This window comes from Vulpes vulpes, chromosome 5 (genome assembly GCF_048418805.1).
Source record: "Vulpes vulpes isolate BD-2025 chromosome 5, VulVul3, whole genome shotgun sequence".
Lineage (NCBI taxonomy): Eukaryota > Metazoa > Chordata > Mammalia > Carnivora > Canidae > Vulpes > Vulpes vulpes.
This window is the reverse complement of record NC_132784.1, coordinates 12,071,481-12,090,703: the sequence shown is the minus strand read 5'-3', so window position 1 is coordinate 12,090,703 and position 19,223 is coordinate 12,071,481. Positions and strand designations below refer to the sequence as shown.

Genomic DNA, 19,223 nt, shown 5'->3' with positions numbered 1-19,223 from the left:
AGGGAAGCTGCTGGCGTTCCGGGTGGGTCCGCGACCGCCGGGGGGGGGGGGGGGGGGCAGGGCCACGCCGGCGCGCTCGGAGGGGGCGCCCGGCCCACGCGCTCGCTCGTCCCGCGCCCCCGCCGAGCTGCCTAGAAGCAGCGGCCGCCCCGAGCCTGAGTCACTTCTGCGGGCACCGCGAAGCCCCTGCCAGGCCGAGCGTCTCCGGGGAAGCAGCAGGATGCGCTCGGACGGGGCGCGCGCCTCCGGGCGGGTCCGAGGGGTCGGCGGAGGGGGGGCCGCGGCACGACTGGGAGCCTTCCCCGCCCCTGGGGCTGCGCGGCCGGCGGGAGGCGGGAGGGCCGGCGGGGCCGCCTGAAGGCCTGGCCCCTCCGCCCCGGTGCAGCCCGCCATGGGTGGGAGCGACTCCGCAGCCCGGCCTCCCCGGTGCAGCCGGTCCCCCCGGTGCAGCCCGGCCCCTCCCCCGGTGCAGCCTGCCCCCGTGCAGCCCGCCCCGGTGCAGCCCGTCCCCCCCGTGCAGCCTCCTGACCCCATCCCTGGTGCCGCCCGCCTCCCCAGTGCCGCCCGCCCCCTCCCCCGGTGCAGCCCGCCCCCTCCCCCGGTGCAGCCCCTCCCCCGGTGCAGCCCGCCCCCTCCCCCGGTGCAGCCCGCGCCCCCCGCCCCGGAGCAGCCCGCCGTGGGTGGGGGCCACTCCGCAGCCCGCCCCGCGCGCGGACGCTCGGGGATCGGCGGCGGGTGACAGCCGGTTGCCCGGGGACGGCGCGGAGAGGTGGGAGGGGCTGGCGCGCCGAGCCGGGCGGACTCCCGAGGGTCCCACTGTCTTTTCTCCGTCCACGGGCGCTCCCGGCAGAGGAGCCAAAGGGGGCCTGCGGCCCGGACCGCTGTCTGCCCTCCAGGGCCCGCCGGGGCGCAGGAGCCTGTGTGTCCCCTGCGGGGAGCCGCGTCCCGCGCGCTATGGAAGCCGCTAACGTCTCGGTGGCCGCCGCCGGCGTCGCGCTGGCCCCGGGACCCGAGGCCTGCAGCAGCGGCCCGAGCCCCGGCCCCGGCCCCGGCCCCGGCCCCGGCCCCGGCCCCGGCCCCGGCGGGGTCGCCCTGCCGGGCCGCGAGCCGCCTTTGTCCGTGCTCGCGGTGCTGGTGGTGACGCTGCTGGTGCTGCTGATCGCGGCCACCTTCCTGTGGGACCTGCGGGTTCCGGTCACCATCCTGCGCGTCCGCGCCTTCCACCGCGCGCCGCATACCTTGGTGGCCTCGACGGCCGTGTGGGACGCGCTCGTGGCGGCGCTGGTGATGCCGCTGAGCCTGGTGAGCGAGCCGGCGGCCGGGCGGCGCTGGCGGCTGGGCCGGAGCCTGTGCCGGGCGTGGACCTCCTGCGACGTGCTGTGCTGCACCGCCAGCATCTGGAGCGCGGCGGCCACCGCCCTGGACCGCTACTGGACCGTCACCGCCACCTGCGGTACACGCTGCGCGCCCGCCGCCGCGCCTCGGCGCTCCTGATCGCGCTCACCTGGGCGCTCTCGGCGCTCATCGCGCTGGCGCCGCTGCTCTTCGGCTGGGGCGAGGCGTACGACGCGCGGCGCCAGCGCTGCCAGGTGAGCCAGGAGCCCTCCTACGCCGTCTTCTCCACCTGCGGCGCCTTCTACCTGCCGCTCGGCGTGGCGCTCTTCGTCTACTGGGAGATCTACAAGGCGGCCAAGTTCCGCTTCGGCCGCCGCCGCAGGGCCGTGCTGCCGCTGCCCGCCGCCGTGCAGGTGAGGGGCGGGCGGCCCAACGGGGAAAGGGGACTTGGGGGGGCTGCCGGGGGAGAGGGGGGTGCCGGGGGAGGGGGGGCTGCCGGAGGGGGGGGGCTGCCGGGGGAGGGGGGCTGCCGGGGGAGGATGGGGTGCCGGGGGAGGGGGGGTGCCGGGGGAGGGGGGCTGCCGGGGGTGGAGGGGGTGCCGGGGGAGGGGGGCTGCCGGGGGAGGGGGGGCTGCCGGGGGAGGATGGGGTGCCGGGGGAGGGGGGGTGCCGGGGGAGGATGGGGTGCCGGGGGAGGGGGGCTGCCGGGGGAGGAGGGGGTGCCGGAGGGGGGGGCTGCCGGGGGTGGAGGGGGTGCCGGGGGAGGGGGAGCTGCCGGAGGGGGGGGCTGCCGGGGGAGGGGGGCTGCCGGGGGAGGAGGGGGTGCCGGGGGAGGGGGGGCTGCCGGGGGAGGAGGGGTGCCGAGGGAGGAGGGGTGCCGGGGGAGCGGGGCTGCCGGGGGAGGAGAGGGTGCCGGGGGAGGAGGGGGTGCGGGGGGAGGGGGGCTGCCGGGGGAGGAGGGCCTGCCGGAGGAGGAGGGGCTGCCGGGGGAGGAGGGGGGCTGCCGGGGGAGGGGGAGGCTGCCGGGGGAGGGAGGGGTGCCGGGGGAGGGTGGGTGCCGGGGGAGGAGGGGATGCCGGGGGAGGAGGGGGTGCGGGGGGAGGGGGGCTGCCGGGGGAGGAGGGCCTGCCGGAGGAGGAGGGGCTGCCGGGGGAGGAGGGGGGCTGCCGGGGGAGGGGGAGGCTGCCGGGGGAGGGAGGGGTGCCGGGGGAGGGGGGGTGCCGGGGGAGGAGGGGATGCCGGGGGAGGAGGGGGTGCGGGGGGAGGGGGGCTGCCGGGGGAGGAGGAGGGGCTGCCGGGGGAGGAGGGGGGCTGCCGGGGGAGGGGGAGGCTGCCGGGGGAGGGGGGGTGCAGGGGGAGGGGGGGTGCCGGGGGAGGGGGAGGTGCCGGGGGAGGAGGGGGCTGCCGGGGGAGGAGGCAGCCGGGCCGCGGGCCGCGCGGAGAGTTGGCTGCGGAAGCCTGCGCGCATGGGGCGCGCCCGGGAGCGCACGGGGAATTGTCCTCCGCTCTGCTGGAGCGCGCACCCCGGGGGCGCGTCACTGCCTCGGGCGCTCAAAGTGGGGCCGGGCCCCGCCGCTCTGCTGGAGCGCGCACCGAGGGGCGCATCACTGCCCGCGCACCGGCGCGCGGAGAGGAGGTTCTCCAGGCGCCGCGTGGGGCTGGCGGGGGCGCTGGCTCCCGTCCGGCGGCTGCAGGGGGCTGCAGGGGGCTGCAGGGGGCTGCGGGCAGCGCGTCTGCGCAGCGGTGAGGGCTGAGGAGCAGCGGCCCTGTCGCTCCCCGCGGGAGTGCTCGTATCCCTGCGAGGCCTGCAGCTGTGCGGACCGCAGAGGGCCTGGGGCGCGCAGAGAAGCACGGGGCTGTCCCTCCCGCGTCCGCCGCACCTGCCCCATCCTCTGCAGTCCAGAAACTGGGTCGGCCAGCCGCCTGCCAAAGAGGGAAGCGTGAAGGAGAACTCAGGAGTCTCTTTGCTCGCCCTACCTCAACTTCAGTGCTTTCCTCTAGCGACTTTGGAACCAGGTAGAGCTGTGGGTTCAAATCCCAGCTCGGGACATTGGGGGCAGCTGCTTCATCTCTTTTCCACATCTTTAAGCCAGTTCATTCCTGGCTCATAGGGCCCTTGTGGAGGAAGGATCACGGGAGATGAAGAGTGTGAGGCACCAGCGCAGTGCCTGGCACCCCGGGGTGGCTGGAGTAGAGATCAACAGGGTGTCCCCGGGGCAATCCGCCGCAACAGAATCCTGGAAATGGATGAGAGGGAGGAAGGCACATTTGGCAGAACTTCTCTGACTGTATTTAGAACTGGAGCTTTCTGCCTTTTGGCCAGGCCCTAACACCTGTCCGCTCCCTCCCACCCTGGAAGCCCCAAACTTTCCCCTTTGGGGAAGGGGGTGGTCAGGCCGCAGGTCCTGGAGAGTAATAACAGGACTTATTGCCACTTCCCAAATACAATAGATTGGTTGCACTTTGTCTATAGGGCTACTTCCAAGACTCCCAGGGGATGCCTGAAACTGCAGACGGGCGGAGCTGTCTATATTGTTTGACCTATACAAACGTACCTAAGGTAGACTTAAATTTAAAAATCAGGCACAGAGATTAACAATGTACTTAATAACAAAATGGAACAATTCTAACAATATACTCCAATAAGAATTATGTGAATGTGGGCTCTATCTCAACATAATTTACTGTACTCACCCCTCCTCCGGTGATGCAGTGAGATGATAAGAGGCCCACGTGGGGACATGAAGTGAGGCCACGACACAGGCACCCTGGTGTAGCGTGAGGCTACTGCTGATCTGGATGATCAGGGCCATCTGCTTCCGGACTGTAGTTGGTCAGGGATAAGGGAAACTTCGGGAAGTGAAACCAAGGATGAGGGGGAGAGGGGACCAGTGTGCCCCGTCCAAGGAGGAAGGACAGCCGGAGGGAGGGGGCGGGGAGAAGGAGACAGTAGTAAGTTTTCTGTTGTTAGTTTTAATTTTGGAAAGTTAACTCAGATACGTAGGCTTCCCAAACATATGCCTTTTTAAAAAGCAGGCTTTTTCCCTCTTCATTAAATGGCAGAGGGATTTTGTAGCATAAAACAGGAATGTCAAGACTATAGTTGGAAAGTGTTGGTAGGGGAGAGCTTTATTCAGAATTAATGATGTTCTTTGAAAGGTCCCTCGGAAATGCCTGGGGTGGTTATAGCTTTTCTGAATGCGGAGGTCGGGTTGGCTTTTAAAAGCTCCATCCATCCAGTGTGCACCGAGAGAATCCTGGAGGGTGGATGTCCGACAGGCTTGGCAAACCTCAGCCTGGTGTCACGTTGGCGGGACCCCATTCAGGCCGCTGATACCGAGAAGAAATGAGGGAACAGGAGCCTGGCCAATCCGGGTGGCCATGGGTGAGGAGACAACTCTGGGAGGCAGGGCCAGTGTTGGGACCTTCCACCTGGGGACAGTGGGACCTCGAGGCGAGCCCTCTCCCCGCTTCGGGGCTGCAAATTCTCTTCCCTACTACACAGTGTCAGTCCAAGCCCTGGCTGGGACTCTCGGGCCACATGATTCTGAGACTAGGTGTGACGGTGTTGGGGAGCATCCTGCTTCTTCAGCCTTCAGCCGGCTCCCACCCAAATGCTGCTGAGTCCGCATCTCCGAGCTTTCTGGCCGCAAGACACCCAAACAGAACTTTAAAATAATATGCCCGGACTCTACCTTCCCACCTCCTCTCCTCCCTCCTCCCCCGTCCACACCTTCCCCCTCCTCACCTCACCTCCTTCCCATCTGCTGTTTCCTGCACTCTAGGGAAAATGAGTTAAATCTGGGTCCTGCAACATATCTGTACTGCTTTCTCTGGGCAATAGGAGCATTTATGAAGTCTGAAGACTCCGGTAATGGGGCTGTGTACATCCTTCACCCGTTTTGCACTTCGTGGCTAGGTCCCAACACTGAGATGTTATCAGAACGAGAGCAGCAATAGTTCCTGTGGAGTGATTTAGTTCTCTGGGGCAAAAATGCAATTTTTGAAAGTAGAGCCAGAAACCAGCGTCTGCCAAGTGAGTCCCTCCCTCCAGACACTGATGCTTTACATTCATTCTTCTCATTTCATCTCTACGACCCCACCAGGTTGGCCCTATTATCTCTACCAGTCAGGATAAGCTAAGATGTGCTCAGCCACAAATGACCCCCAAAGGGGCCACTTGTCTCCCTCTCAAAGCTCACTGGGGGTCCCACAGCCCTCCTGCAGAGCCAAGCAGCAACTCAAGGATGCGGACCACTTGCCCCCTTCCAGCTTCGTGGACCACTTGCCCCCTTCCAGCTACGTGGTCTTGAACGACTGGCTTCCGAGGTTGCGGAGTGAGGGGAAGAGACGGATGGCAATACAGCAGCCTTTAGCTGCCTTGCCCTGGGCCCATGGGCCAGCCGCTGGCTCCCAAATCCAGGGAAGCACATGGATTATTTGATGAGCACTGTCTTTGGCACCAGCCCTCATTTTCCAGGGGATAGAACTCAGTCGCCGCAAAATGAGTTCAGTTAAGACCACAGAGTTATCAAGTGGAGAAGCTGAGGTCCCCGTTCTTTACTTGGTCACTCCTCCACGCTGTCCCCAGGGACGTAACTGCTGAGCACTGATCCACTGCCCACAGGCACCTCACCTGCACAGGAGTGAGGCAGCTGTGCTCCAGGCAAGGTGGGGCATGGGTGCAGGGTCCTGATTCTCTGCACGTGAACTCTGACCTTCCCAGGAGAGCTGACCACAGCTGAGCACGGAGGCACCCCCACGCTCTCTTGGGAGGCGGGTTCATTCCTTCCTCTCAGCTCTCTAGACCGACCGTCACATGCAGAGTATGTTCTGGCCCCCACCAAGCAACCCCCATGGGGTGTGATTGTTGCCTACTGCCCCATGCCCTTGGCTATTTAGAAGACGAAAAAAGCAAAATCAATGGAGATGATGTATTTGGCTTTTTAGAATGTAACGTCAAAAAGTTTCTTCCTTCCAGTTGTTTGACTGCTGTGCCCAAGTTGAGAGCAAGGTCTAATTATTCATTGGTCACAGTAAGCACACTACCCTTTTAGGGGCCCGTGGAAATTGTTCAGTTTTAATTTCTTTTTTTTTCTAAGATTTTATTTATTTATTCATGAGAGACACAGAGAGAGAGGCAGAGACACAGGCAGAGGGAGAAGCAGGCTCCATGCAGGGAGCCCGACGTGGGACTCGATCCCGGATCTCCAGGATCAGGCCCTGGGCTGAAGGTGGCGCTAAACCGCTGAGCCACCCGGTCTGCCTCAGCTTTAATTTCTTTTAGAATTAGGGTAAGAATGAATATGATAGCAATGAATATATAATCATGTAGCCAGCCTCGACTATATTAGTCTTCATAATAATATGGTCCTAAAATATAATTTTTAATATTTTTTTTAATGGAGGAAGGGGCCCACAGAGAAAAAAATGCCTAGGGCTCATGACGCGGTGCTGGTTGGCACCCTTCATTCCCTCACTTACTCAATCAATAAACATGTGGTGGGAGACAGGGGGCACGTTGGTTAAGAGCATGGGATTGGGAAGCAAGGAGACCTGGATTTCAATTCTTTTTGTGGCGCTCATTAGCAATCTAACTGAGTGACTTAACCTAAGTCTGAGTTTCCCTGTAGGTAAAAGGGAAGTACTGCGCCTGCCTCATAATATTCTTGTGACGAGTGAACCAGATCATGGTGTATATGGAGTCTCTAAAATAGTAAACCCCCCCAAAAAATAAATACAAAAATAAAATAAAATAAAATAAAATAAAATAAAATAAAAAAATAGTAAACTATAAGTGAAAGCTGCTGTGCCACCTTCATTATTATTTTTAAAAATTCCTCTTGTAAGTCATAAATAATGAATTATGATTTTTTTCCCCCTACTGCTGTTACTCATCATCCCAGGTAGGAGAGTTTACCTTTTGCTTGCACAACAGATTAGCCCAAAGATCAGTGCTGTGAAACAACAAAGAGTTTCTGTGGGTCTGGCTTGGGGATGTCTTTGACCATGTGGGCTCAAGGTCTCATCAGAGACCTTGGATGTTGGGTGGGGCAGCAGTCATCCAAAGGCTTGGCTGGGCCGGGGACTCTGCTTCCAAGATGGCTCAAGCACGTGGCCCTTAGCAGGAGGTCTCCTCAGGGCCGCTTGAGTGTTGTCACAACCTGGCGTCTGGCTTCCGCTCCTCCGGGAGAGCAGAGCAAGGAGGAAACTTCAGGGCCTTTTATGACCTGGTCTCAGAAGTTACATGAGCTCACTTCCCCTCTATTCTATTCACTAGAAGTGAGTTGCCAGCTCCAGCCCAGCCTCAAGGGAAGGGGGTTTAGGATCCACCTTTGGGAAAGTATCAGTGAACTTGTGAACAGATTTTAAAACCACCACTGTAAAAAAAAATAAAAAATAAAAAATAAAAAAGTAAATAAAACCACCACTGTGGGGTACACAGATGGTGTTCAAAATTACATGACTGTTACTGACCTGTATGTTAGACGATGTGGTAGCCTCTGAAGTTTAAAAAAATGAGCAAGCCAGGTCTCTGTTCTCAAGGGATTGATTTTAGTAGACCACAAAACTGTGGAATTAAAAATTCAGTAAAATCTTATAGGTGCTCTGCTAGAAGTCTGTCCAGAAGACAGTGAATGGTCCTGAGAGACTGAATAGTATATGGGAAAGCACTTTGCACATGGTAAAGGGCCTAATAAAAGTGTAATGTGGAGCTGTAGGGCTGGCGACAACTTGGAGCTGAGTGTTAGATAATGTTATGTTATGAAATATTTGCCTCTCTGAGCTCTCTGTATTAGCATAAATAAGTTTTGTGTCATAAGCATACAGTACATATATGATTCAGTGACCTGACATCTGTACAGAGCCCTTTATGTCTTGTGTCACTTGTCTACTGTTTAGGTGTCAACTGGACCACCCCAAAGACTAAGCTGCTGGTGGGCTTGCAGGTTTGTCAGAGCTCGGGGTTGGGAAGAGGGTGGTGGAAAATCACCACCCTCGTTCTGATTCCATCTATTAAAAGAACTGTGGGCTCAAACACATTCCCATGCCAGACTGCAAGGTTATTTTAACTTTGGGAAAGTACATTTTATGAATCAAATTGTATCAGTGGTAATAAAAAAAAATCTGATTTATTTATTTATTTATTTATTTGAGACACAGAGAGAGAGAGAGGCAGAGACACAGGCAGAGGGAGAAGCAGGCTCCCTGTGGGGAGCCCAGTGTGGCACTCGATCCCAGGACCCCAGGATCGTGACCTGAGTCAAAGGCAGACACTCAACCACTGAGCCACCCAGGTGCCCCTATGGCTTGATTCTTTTAAGATTGGCACCTGAGAGTCTGAGAGTTTCCAGAAGTACTTGGATGTGTTAAGGAGCATTTTCTCTACACCTTCAGAAATGCCCCTGGCTTCCCCCAACTCCACAAACATCTTCATTTTCCTTACATTGTGACGTTCATTCTGTCTCTTCACATCTACTTCCAGTTCTCTCTTCTCTCTGATTGGATTGTCAGGGAAGAGTGGAGGGGAGAAAGGGAAAGGGAGGGGGTGGAGGTAAATATGGTACAGGGACCATGTCTCTTCACGGTGACCTTGCAACGAGCTACTCCTCAAATTTGTGTAGGTCTTGGAGAAGATTGAGCTTCTCAGTGGAACACTGAGATCCGAACTCCATGGCTCTTAACCTCTTGGTGGGTTGCAGATGCCTTGAAAATTAAAGAAAGCTTTGGACTTGCGGCCCAGAAAGTTACGTGGATGTGTGGTCACCCGATTTGCATAGGGCACTCCCTGAAGCCCATCTCTGGAGAGTGCTGCTGAGCCTTCCTCCCCCCTGGCTCTCCTGGGAGATGGAACCCACAGTGCAGGAGTAACTGTGACTCTCTGAGGCAGGGCTGTAGTCATCGGGGCATAGCCCCCAAGGGGGCAAATCAGAATACTGAGTCTGGACAATACACGTGCAAAAGGCAAAGTCTCCCTTCTTGCCACTACTCCCTCCCTTCCACCCTCTGTGCCAAGAATCTCTGGCAGGGGGTTCCAGGGATTTCAGGGTATGAACTCCTGCCGCGACAGAGGCCCTTCCACTAGCATCCACTCATAAGGAGGAGATGACTCCAGGTCAGATGATATTATAGCTGAAAATACAGATGGATTCCCCTTCTCAGCATTAATTCCAGTGGACCTTTAGCCAATCCATGGTGACTAAACTCCCCATAAAAATTCATGTTCTCGGGATCCCTGGGTGGCGCAGCGGTTTGGCGCCTGCCTTTGGCCCGGGTCACGATCCTGGAGACCTGGGATCGAATCCCACATCAGGCTCCCGGTGCATGGAGCCTGCTTCTCCCTCTGCCTGTGTCTCTGCCTCTCTCTCTCTCTGTGACTATCATAAATAAATAAAAATTAAAAAAAAAATTCATGTTCTCCAAAGACAAGAATGGTAGCAATTGTACCTTATGTTATGACCACACCTAAGAGCTTAGCAAAACTATTCTCTGTTGTGAATAAAATTTTGATGAAGAGAAAGTTTTTTTTTTTTTTTTTTTGAGCATAGCCCTGCTTTTTTTTTTGTTGTTGTTGTTTCACAAGAAAGCTTTCTGGACTTTTCTTTTCACTTCTTTTCTCTTTCCTTTCTTCTTTTCTCTCTTCTCTTCTCTTCCTTTCCTTCCCTTCTCTTCTCTTTCCTCCCTTCCCTTCCCTCCCCTCCCTTCCTCTTCCCTTCCTCTTCCTCTTCTCTTCTTTCCACATGAGAAGCAGTGGAGGAAATTTCCTCATCTAGTTTGTCAGACAAGCTAAACAGTTTCTGTTCACTTTGAGGGATTATTTTGGTTAGTCATCTCCTTAAAGTGCCTTTGGGAAGTGCAACATGGAGCTTGGGTATCTCAGTGAGGCCTGGGCAGGGAGACTGGAGCCCCAGCTCTTCAGGTCCTGACCTGCCGAGCTCTGGTTAGATACGGGGAATTTGAGTAATAATCCGGATTGCCTTCAGCCCCAATCAGAAATCTCTCTCCATGTCGTCTCTCTCTCTCAGATGTTGTAGGGCTTGGTTGGTCACTATGATTAGTGTGGTCACCCCACCAGCCTTGTAAAGAGTCTCGCTGCCATACTGGATGTCTGACCCCTGGAGTCACAGCGCAGACTGGTATGTTTGTTCCACGAGTGATTAGGACCATCCCTCTTCTTTCTGTTTCCTGTCCTATTTCTTATTAAGATGTTTAATTGAGGGTAGCCCTGGTGGCTCAGCGGTTTAACACAGCCTTCAGCCTGGGGTGTGATCCTGGAGACCCGGGATCGAGTCCCACGTCGGGCTCCCTGCATGGAGCCTGCTTCTCCCTCTGCCTGTCTGTCTCTCTCTGTCATGAATAAATAAATAAAATCTTTTTAAAGAAGATGTTTAATTGTCAACATTAGAGGATTACGAATGTTTGTGAGTTCTCCCTGTGGCAGCTGGAATTTTTATTGGAGGAGAACGAAGGGACAGGGGGATGCGAAATTGATGCTTTGGACGTCCTCCCATGTGGTGTGTCTCATTGTGCTCCTCACAGTAAGCCCACAGCACAAGGTTCCTCACGGTTACAGACCTAGGCTTGAGGGCTCAGACTGGAATCCCATCTAACCACTACCCTGCTCTGAGCCTCGGCTTCCTTCCTTCCCGGTTGCTGTTCTTACTAAGATAGTGGGTGGAGCCACTTTGTCATGCACCAGACAACTGTCAAGAATTGGGAAGGTCGGAGATTTTACCCTGCTTGCAAGCTAACAAGTCAGCCTGCCACAGCGTTCTGGGTGGCAGGAGACAGGAGACTCCGAATCAGAGTCCAAGGGTTTTATTACTCATGGCACACAGGGCACGTGAGCTTCATGTTTACACCCGTTCCCCTTTCCCTCAAGCTCCCATGGGAGTGACCTGGAGCACCCAGATGGATTTGCCTCGCAGCAGAGAAACTCCTAGATGAGAGAACTCAAATCTGTGTTGCCCAGGGTTGAACAATAGGTAAGCCTGCCTTCTGCTCTTAGGAAGCCTGACTCCGGGCAGCGGTTTAGCACTGCCTTCGGCCCAGGGTGTGATCCTGGAGACCTGGGATCGAGTCCCACATCGGGCTCCCTGCATGGAGCCTGCTTCTCCCTCTGCCTGTGTCTCTGCCCCTCTCTCTCTCTGTCTCATGAATCAATCAATAAATAAAATCTTTAAAATAAAAAATAATTTAAAAAAAGGAAGCCTGAATCCTTTATAATGGGTTGCAAGCAAAGCTGCCTGCTTTTCCATGGGCAGACACTATCTCAATTTTCCAATTGTTTGCTTTACAAACATCCTCGAGAAGCCAGTCTAAACCTGGGGCTGTCCGTGTCTTCGCTAGCAAAATGTGCAGAAATGCAAGGGACATCCAAAGGAATCCCCCATTTTCTAATTCAACAAATGTGCACTGAGTTTTTACCATATGCCATACATGATGCTGCGTGCTAGGGGGACTCTTCAGGGGACATGCCAGTCATGGTCCCTGCCCTCTTGGAATGTTGGTGGTGACACAATATTCTGAACAAGGATTCGGAATCTGTGCCCTGGCATCAGAGCACAGGGAATTGTGGGACAGAATATTTCAAATTGGGACTTGACGGGAGATCATCACGACAGAGTCCCCATACACACAGTAGGTGGCTAACAAACGTCTAAGCATATATTGTCTGGCAGATTTGGTCCTTAATCAACTTTAGATGAAAAAGCCTCAGATTCTAAGGAGGTGTTAAGGCAAGCTAATCTTTTAGGTCCCGTCCCAGCATGGCCCAGAGAAGCCCTACAGCCCTGGAATGGACACACTAGGCAGGCACCATGGTTCTGCTTTGTCCTGCTTGTGTGACCTTGGCCATGACATCTGGTATCTCCAAACTTCTGTGTACTCGGAGCACCACTCCTTTTACAGCTAGACCCAAAAGTACCGGGGCCTACCATTGTGTGCATCCAACAGCCCACATTCTTCTCTGCCAATTAGGGGGTTCTAGCCAGAGGTCAGAGGCTCCCTAAAGCCTGAGTGATCAGTTTTCAGACAGGTGTGCAGACGGAAAGTCAGGGTAAAGAGGCTGAGGAGAGAGAAGACCAAAGAGGAAAGAGGGAGAAGCTCAGGGATGGTCCCAGAGCTGCAGCCAGAGACCCTAGACATCACCAGGAAGCCATATACGTCCATCCTGAAAAAATCTCAAGCATGAGTATCCTTAAAATAGATTCTCCTAGGGCACCTGGGTGGCTCACTCAGTGACGTGTCTGCCTTCAGCTCAGGTCATGATCTCAGGGTCCTGGGGTCGAGCCCTGGTGGGGCTCCCTGCTTAGTGTGGAGTCTGCTTTTTCTTCTCCCTCTGCCCCTCCCCCCACTCATACTCTCCCTCTCTCAAATAAATAAAATCTTTAAAAAGAAAGAAAGAAAGAAAGAAAGAAAGAAAGAAAGAAAGAAAGAAAGAAAGAAAGAAACAAGATTCCACTGGAACCCATCCAGGTCAGTCACCTTTACTAAAGGTGCAGAACAACAGGTAGGGATTAAGAGTGTGGTCTCAGGTTCAGAATACTCCCCTTTGACTTCTAGCTCTTCCACCCAGTAAGCAGCTGGGTGATCTTGGACAAGGTATTTAACTTCTCAAGGTGTTTTCTCAACTCTAAAATGGAGATGAGGGGATCCCTGGGTGGCTCAGCTGTTTAGCGCCTGCCTTCGGCCCAGGGTGTGATCCTGGAGACCTGGGATCGAGTCCTACATCGGGTTCCCTGCATGGAGCCTGCTTCCCCCTCTGCCTGTGTCTCTGCCTCCCTCTCTCTCTCTGTTTCTCATGAATAAATAAGTAAAATCTTTAAAAAAAAAAAAAAAAAAAACTAAGATGGAGATGATAATACCTCAACAGTTTGATGCGAGAACGAATTCAAGCCATCCCTTACAAGACTTTAGTAAAGTATCTGTCTTATAGTAACTTCTCTGGAGCTCTTCTGAGCCTCTTTTGGTTTTCTGTTGGATGTTACGCTTCAGACAACGAAAGCCAAGCTAGTCAGTCTCCTTGCAAATCAAGACCATCCCAGCCAGGTTGACTCAGTCTTTAAAGCCGTTTCTGGAAAGATTCTACAGTCTTCCCCGTCTTCCTACCTTGGTAGAAGCGCGAACTCTTCTCACTGTAGCCTTCCAGCTGTTCTCTCTTTAAATCTCAGGCCCAATTCGTAGATCGTCAGGATGATTTGAAGGTAATTTGGTGGGGACAGGTGACTTGGGGACCCTACTCTTCTGCCATCTTGCCCCTCCCCCCTCAGATTCTACAGTCTTCAGCATCTCTATCTCTCTCTCTCTCTCTCTCTCTCTCTCTCTGCACAGGCCATAGCAGGCTCAGGTGGAAAGAGCTAGGGGCGCAGGGGTCTAGCAAACACATGCCCTGGTGGCGCAGAGTTGGATTCTGCTGACCGCCGCAGTGCTGGAGGCCAGGTATTTTAAACCAACTTAATCAGTGAATTTGCCTTTTTCTGGTTCTCTTCCCCCAGGAGCCCTTTTGAGCTGAATGCACCCCATTTCTTTACAGCAGCATAACAAGGATTTGGAATTTTCCCTTACGCGCACGGGAGGGCCTCCAGTGCCCGGGAGGCCGGTTAGGTCAGCAGAGAAGTGGCTGGGAAGTGCCCATTACTGAGCCCAGAGGGAGGAACACAAGCACGTCCCCTTCCACTTCTGCTCCTGCTCTGCTAACAGTGTTCCCTCCCCAGGGGACAGCTAACTAGTCACGGGGTGGGGGATGGGGTTCAGGATGGCACGTGTGGTGGCCCGCGATGAGGGAATTGGCCAGTACTGTGCCTCCTAAAGGGGAATGGGGACAAGGGGCTCACGCCCGCCTGCGGGGGGCCGGCGCACCTTGGGAGGGCTCATCCCAGGGGCTCTGGCTGGCCTCTGGGGGGTGCAGGGTGACGGTGGGGGGGAATGCGGTTTGGTCTTAGTGGCATCGCTTGCCTTGTGGTGTCTCTCTCCAGGTTGGGGGGGGGGTGTACTGGGAAAGGAGAGGAGTCTTGTCCATACCTCCATGATCTGTTTTCAGGCTGATGTAGTGAATCTGAAGGTGGGGCCGAGGGGGGGACCCCAGGTTTGCAGCATCCTGGCCCCCTCGGGGCTCCTCCGCCGCTGGGCTTTGGTCGCCCTGACACAGTGTGAGGGGACGACGTGCTGTGGGCCGTATAGCGCTCTGCGGCTGAGGGGCTGTCCCCGGCGTGTCTAGCTAAATGCACCTTGCCTGGGAGCCTGTGTCCCTGTGTGTCCCCAGCCCCTGCCGCCATGGCTGGCCTGGCCGGCAGCACCCAGGGAGGAAGGGAAATGCAGATGTTATGTTAACTCAGCAGCTGCTTCCTGAGCACCCGCCAGGCACCAGGTGCTGCTGCTGGGCCCGTGTGTTCGAGGAAGACGCAGTCGGTGCCCGGTTCAGCTTGGACCCGGGTGGGGGTGGGGTGGGGGGGCAGATGTGATGGCCATAATCGCACAAAGTGCCACGGAAGAGGAGAAAGTGGTACCAACCTGGGAGATGTGATTGAGTTTGGAGGGTCAGAAAGGCCACTCTGAGAGGGCTGGTGGCCTCTGAGACCGAGAGGTAGATAGGAGCTAAAGGATGGGGTGGCAGGGGGGACACTGGGCCGGGGCTCCCTAAACGGTCTGGGTTATCCCCACAAAGGCACTGGCGGTTGTCTTTTGCCAGCTGGGCACTACAGAGCCCCGGAATCCACACGGAGTGCATTTAGCAGAGAGCTGTAGAATTTCCTGCAATCCGGGTGTTTGCAGGCGGCCTCTCCAGCTGCAAACTTTGTGCCTGGCCCGGCCTGGGGTCCGTTTCCTTTGGGGTCCTGGCCCCAGCCCGAGGCCGCTCGGCGAATCTCGGGTGGAAGCGAGCTGGGCCCGCGCTCTGGGTTCCCGCCTGAGGCCTCCCCGCGCGGGGCCAGCGGGTCTGGCCTGTGGCCTGGGCCTCCTGCTCTTACCCGCCTCCCCCCCTTTACCTCTTATCACCTGACACGGCGGGGACTGCCACTGCCACTCCCAGAAGAGCCTTCAGGCCTATTTTAACCTCCAGTTTCAGGACCGTTGCCGCCCAGCATTTTCGGGGGACCAGGGTCCAAGCAAGTGCGCCTGGAAGGAGGCCGCAGGGGAGCTGGGCACCCCGGGGCAGCCCCCTGGGGCTCTTCGGCCAGCGTCTGTCCGGCTTTCGGGCTAATCCCACGTTTCCTTTGTTCCAAGGTGCAGGAGGCGGCCCCGAGGCCGAGGCGGTGTTCAGGGCGCGTGGCCCGGGGGTGGCCTTTCAGGTGAGCGGGGCCGAGCAGGAGCAGGAGGAGCAGCGCGCGGCGCTGATGGTGGGGCTCCTGGTCGGCGTGTTGGCGCTGTGCTGGGTCCCCTTCTTCCTGGCCGCGCTCATCAGCCCGCTCTGCGCCTGCAGCCTGCCCCCCGTCTGGAAAAGCATATTCCTGTGGCTCGGCTACTCCAACTCCTTCTTCAACCCCCTGATTTACACGGCGTTTAACAAGAACTACAACGACGCCTTCAGGAGCCTCTTCAGCAAGCAGAGGTAGACGCGCGGAGAGTGGCCCCGGGGCCCCTGGGGCGAGGAGTGTCGGTGACCGGTGACCCGGGGCCCTGGTGCGAGCAGCGGTGCCCGAGGCTCTGGGCAGGCGCTAACCCGCCAGGCTCCTGTCCCGAGGGCGCTCTCCTTGCTGCTCAGGACGCACACAAGGGCGCACACGAGGGCGCACGAGGCTGCCTTGCCCTTCCCGTTTCCCAGCCTCTTCCTCTTCTGAGACGATCCCTCAGCACAGGGTCCCAGGGGCCCGCCTTGGGGCCCACCCAGGAGGCTGTCTCCTTTGCCCACCGGCCCTTTCCCTCACCCTGTACCCACCTGATTCAACTTACCTTCCCTGATCTCCAAGGCAGTGCATCCCAGCTTGGGAGATGGGAATCATCTAAACGTTGGTTTTGAAAAAAAAAAAAAAAAGTGTCGAGTACAGCCCATGTCTACTGAATCGGACTTTCAGAGAAGAGGTCTGGTAATTTATATTATTGAGTCAATAATTTATATTATTGAGTTTTTTTTTTCCATCAGGAAGAGACAGGGCTGGATGCTTAGACTGTTCTTTAGCCCAATTAAATTGCCATTTCTTGGGGAGAAACCCAGGCAGCAGTGCTTTTTAAAGCTCCCTAGGTGGTTCCACTGTACAGGTGGCCAGTGTTGAGGATGGGGGGGGGGGGGCGGCGTGGGGGGGGTCGGGGGGAGGGAGAGGGGGTCCTTTCTCTGCTTCTGTGCAGGGGAGAGCAGCTATGAGAAATGTTCCCACTACTTCACCATATGGACTTGTATGTGGAATAAAAATACTTTTGAAGCGTTGATTTCCAGGCTCAAAATCATTCATATGTATGATTGATCACAGACACACACACATGCCACTGAAACAGGGATGACTGCTAACTAAGACACCTCCCAACTGCCATAGGGAATCTTGGCCTTCCTGAAAATACCAAATATGGCCCAAGTATATAGGGGTTCAAGGCCCTGGATGAGGGGGGATACCTGGACCAAGTCATGCTGGCCACAATCCATCTGATTTTGGAGAATGGGTGGTTGCTAACTGATTAGGTTTTTCAATTTACGCAAGACAGCCCACTCCACCATCGGCTCAGACTGGATATCTGAGGTATGTAGACATTCTTTAAGCTTATACTATAGAGGACCTACACTTTGGGGTTTATCAGGGAACACAGGTCCACATTGCCTTTTCCAAAATCTTTGGGGCCAGATGGGCTTTGGAACTTATAATTGGTTTTTAAGTATTTGAAAGACAATATGGTGCCTATTGCATAAATTAGGTAACACCCCCAGCTCGGTTGGGGGGCAACAGTCTCTATTCAACCCATGCAGTAAAATATATGAATATTTATACTGTGAGAAAAGACTTAAAAATATCTAGCTAGCCCTGAGTCAGATCAGATTTTGTCACTGAGTTAGAAACCACCTCAGTTTACCGAACTTTGTGTTTTTGCAATTGAGGCCTGTACAACCTCACACCACCCACAGTCCCAACTTTGCTCCATGTCAGCCCTGTTGAGGGATTCTCAAGGCAGGCAGGGATGAGTATGTGGTCCAACTATTCCTTTGTGGCTAGAGGCTGGGACACCACAAAGGTGCTGGGTCTGGCTCCCTACGACAGCCTTCTTGAAGTCATCTTTTGGAATTTTATTCTTTCATTGGAAGGTGCTTCAAGAAGTGGTCTTATGATACATCATGCATTTCACATAAAAGATGTAAGAGAAATCAGTCTCTTCTCTGTTGAGATTCATTTGCTGAAGTATCTTCATGTCAGAATCCAATTTCACAAAGTTCCAGGTCTGTAGGATGGCTATGGCTAACCAATCATTTTATTTTATAATGTAGTCATGCATAGTGGATAAAGTACGCTACTTTTCTCTCCTTTAACATGGCCTCCAGGTTTCTTCAGGTATGTCTGAAGGGAATTTGGATTCTGATCCTGATTGCTGTCCAGTGTATTTATGCCACATGTGGGTACCACCCCTAGAAGCCTGATCTTCTGGCCCCTGACCTGGTCCCTCTACATTAATGCTGGTTTGTACAGAGAAGTGTCTTTTAAACCTGAAGGTCACAATCGATCGTGAAATCACTTTGATGGTTGTCTTAGCTATTTTTTTTTAAATTATTTATTTGAGGGATCCCTGGGTGGCGCAGTGGTTTGGCGCCTGCCTTTGGCCCAGGGCGCGATCCTGGAGACCCGGGATCGAATCCCACGTCGGGCTCCCGGTGCATGGAGCCTGCTTCTCCCTCTGCCTATGTCTCTGCCATTCTCTCTCTCTCTGTGACTATCATAAAATAAATTAAAAAAAAAATTATTTATTTGAGAGAGAAACAGAGCAGGGGTGGTTGGCAGGGAGGAACAGAGGGAGAGGGGGAAGCAGGATCCCCATTGAGCAGGGAGCCCAATGTGGGGCTCAATCCTAGGACCCCAAAATCATGACCTGAGCCAAAGGCAGACAGTTAACCAACAGAGCCACCCAGGTGCCCCAGTCAGCTATGTTCTAACTGTACATAATTACTACAAAATCTGGGTGATATACAGATAGCAACAAACTTATTTCTTGCTATGTCTGGGAGTTGGCTGGGATCTCACTGATCCTGGCTGCACTCTTCTGGGTCCGGCTTTAAGCAGCAGTTTGTTTGGGCCTAGGTCTGTTCCATGCGTCCCTCGACTTCCTTGGGCCAGCATGGTATGTTATTATCAAGACGGGTGTGCAAGTGGGCAAGCCCAACCACCCAAGCACACTTCCAAACCTTTGCTCATATCAAGTCTGCTAACAACCCACAGACCAAGCAAAAGCCCAAAGTAGTGGGATGGGGAAGAGGACTCCACCCACTAGGATGCCACGACAAAGGTGTCCTTTCTGGGGGAGTGAAGAATGGCGACCAATAATTCAGAGCTGTATATGTGAAAAAGGTAGAACATTAAAAATCAGAGTGTGGTATAAAAAGGCTAAGTACTGTCTCAGAAGACTTCTGTTTCCATTTAGATTATCAGTCATCTCTTACCTGAGCTCCCTGCTGTTGCCCTTGTCTCCCAGGTCTGCGGTCAGCACAGCGGCCAAGGCATCCCTGTTGAAATCTCCAAACCCTCCAATGGTTTCCCACACAGCTACCCTTCACGTTCCTCAAAACTCACCTGCTGGGCCTGCTTCTACCTCAACGACTTTACACTCAGTACCCCCTCTGCCTGGCATTTCCCTCACTTCTCATCAGCTTATTTATATTTATTTAATGCTAAGAACACAGATATCCTAAAGTGACAAACAATAGTTTTTTCTAGACTGGATTTTGATCATAAAAACACTAGCGATTCAAACTTCTGAAA

The 19,223-nt window shown here is 55.2% G+C and overlaps 1 protein-coding gene across 1 annotated transcript; it reads left to right on the top strand.

Annotated features, from left to right (window-relative positions):
- Window positions 1-809: 809 nt before the first annotated feature.
- On the top strand, window positions 810-16,279 carry LOC140598974 (5-hydroxytryptamine receptor 5B-like). Its single transcript, XM_072757581.1, is given in 3 exon segments — window positions 810-1,438; window positions 1,441-1,755; window positions 15,565-16,279. Coding segments are annotated over 3 exon segments (1,122 nt in total). The 5' UTR covers window positions 810-954; the 3' UTR covers window positions 15,888-16,279.
- Window positions 16,280-19,223: the final 2,944 nt, after the last annotated feature.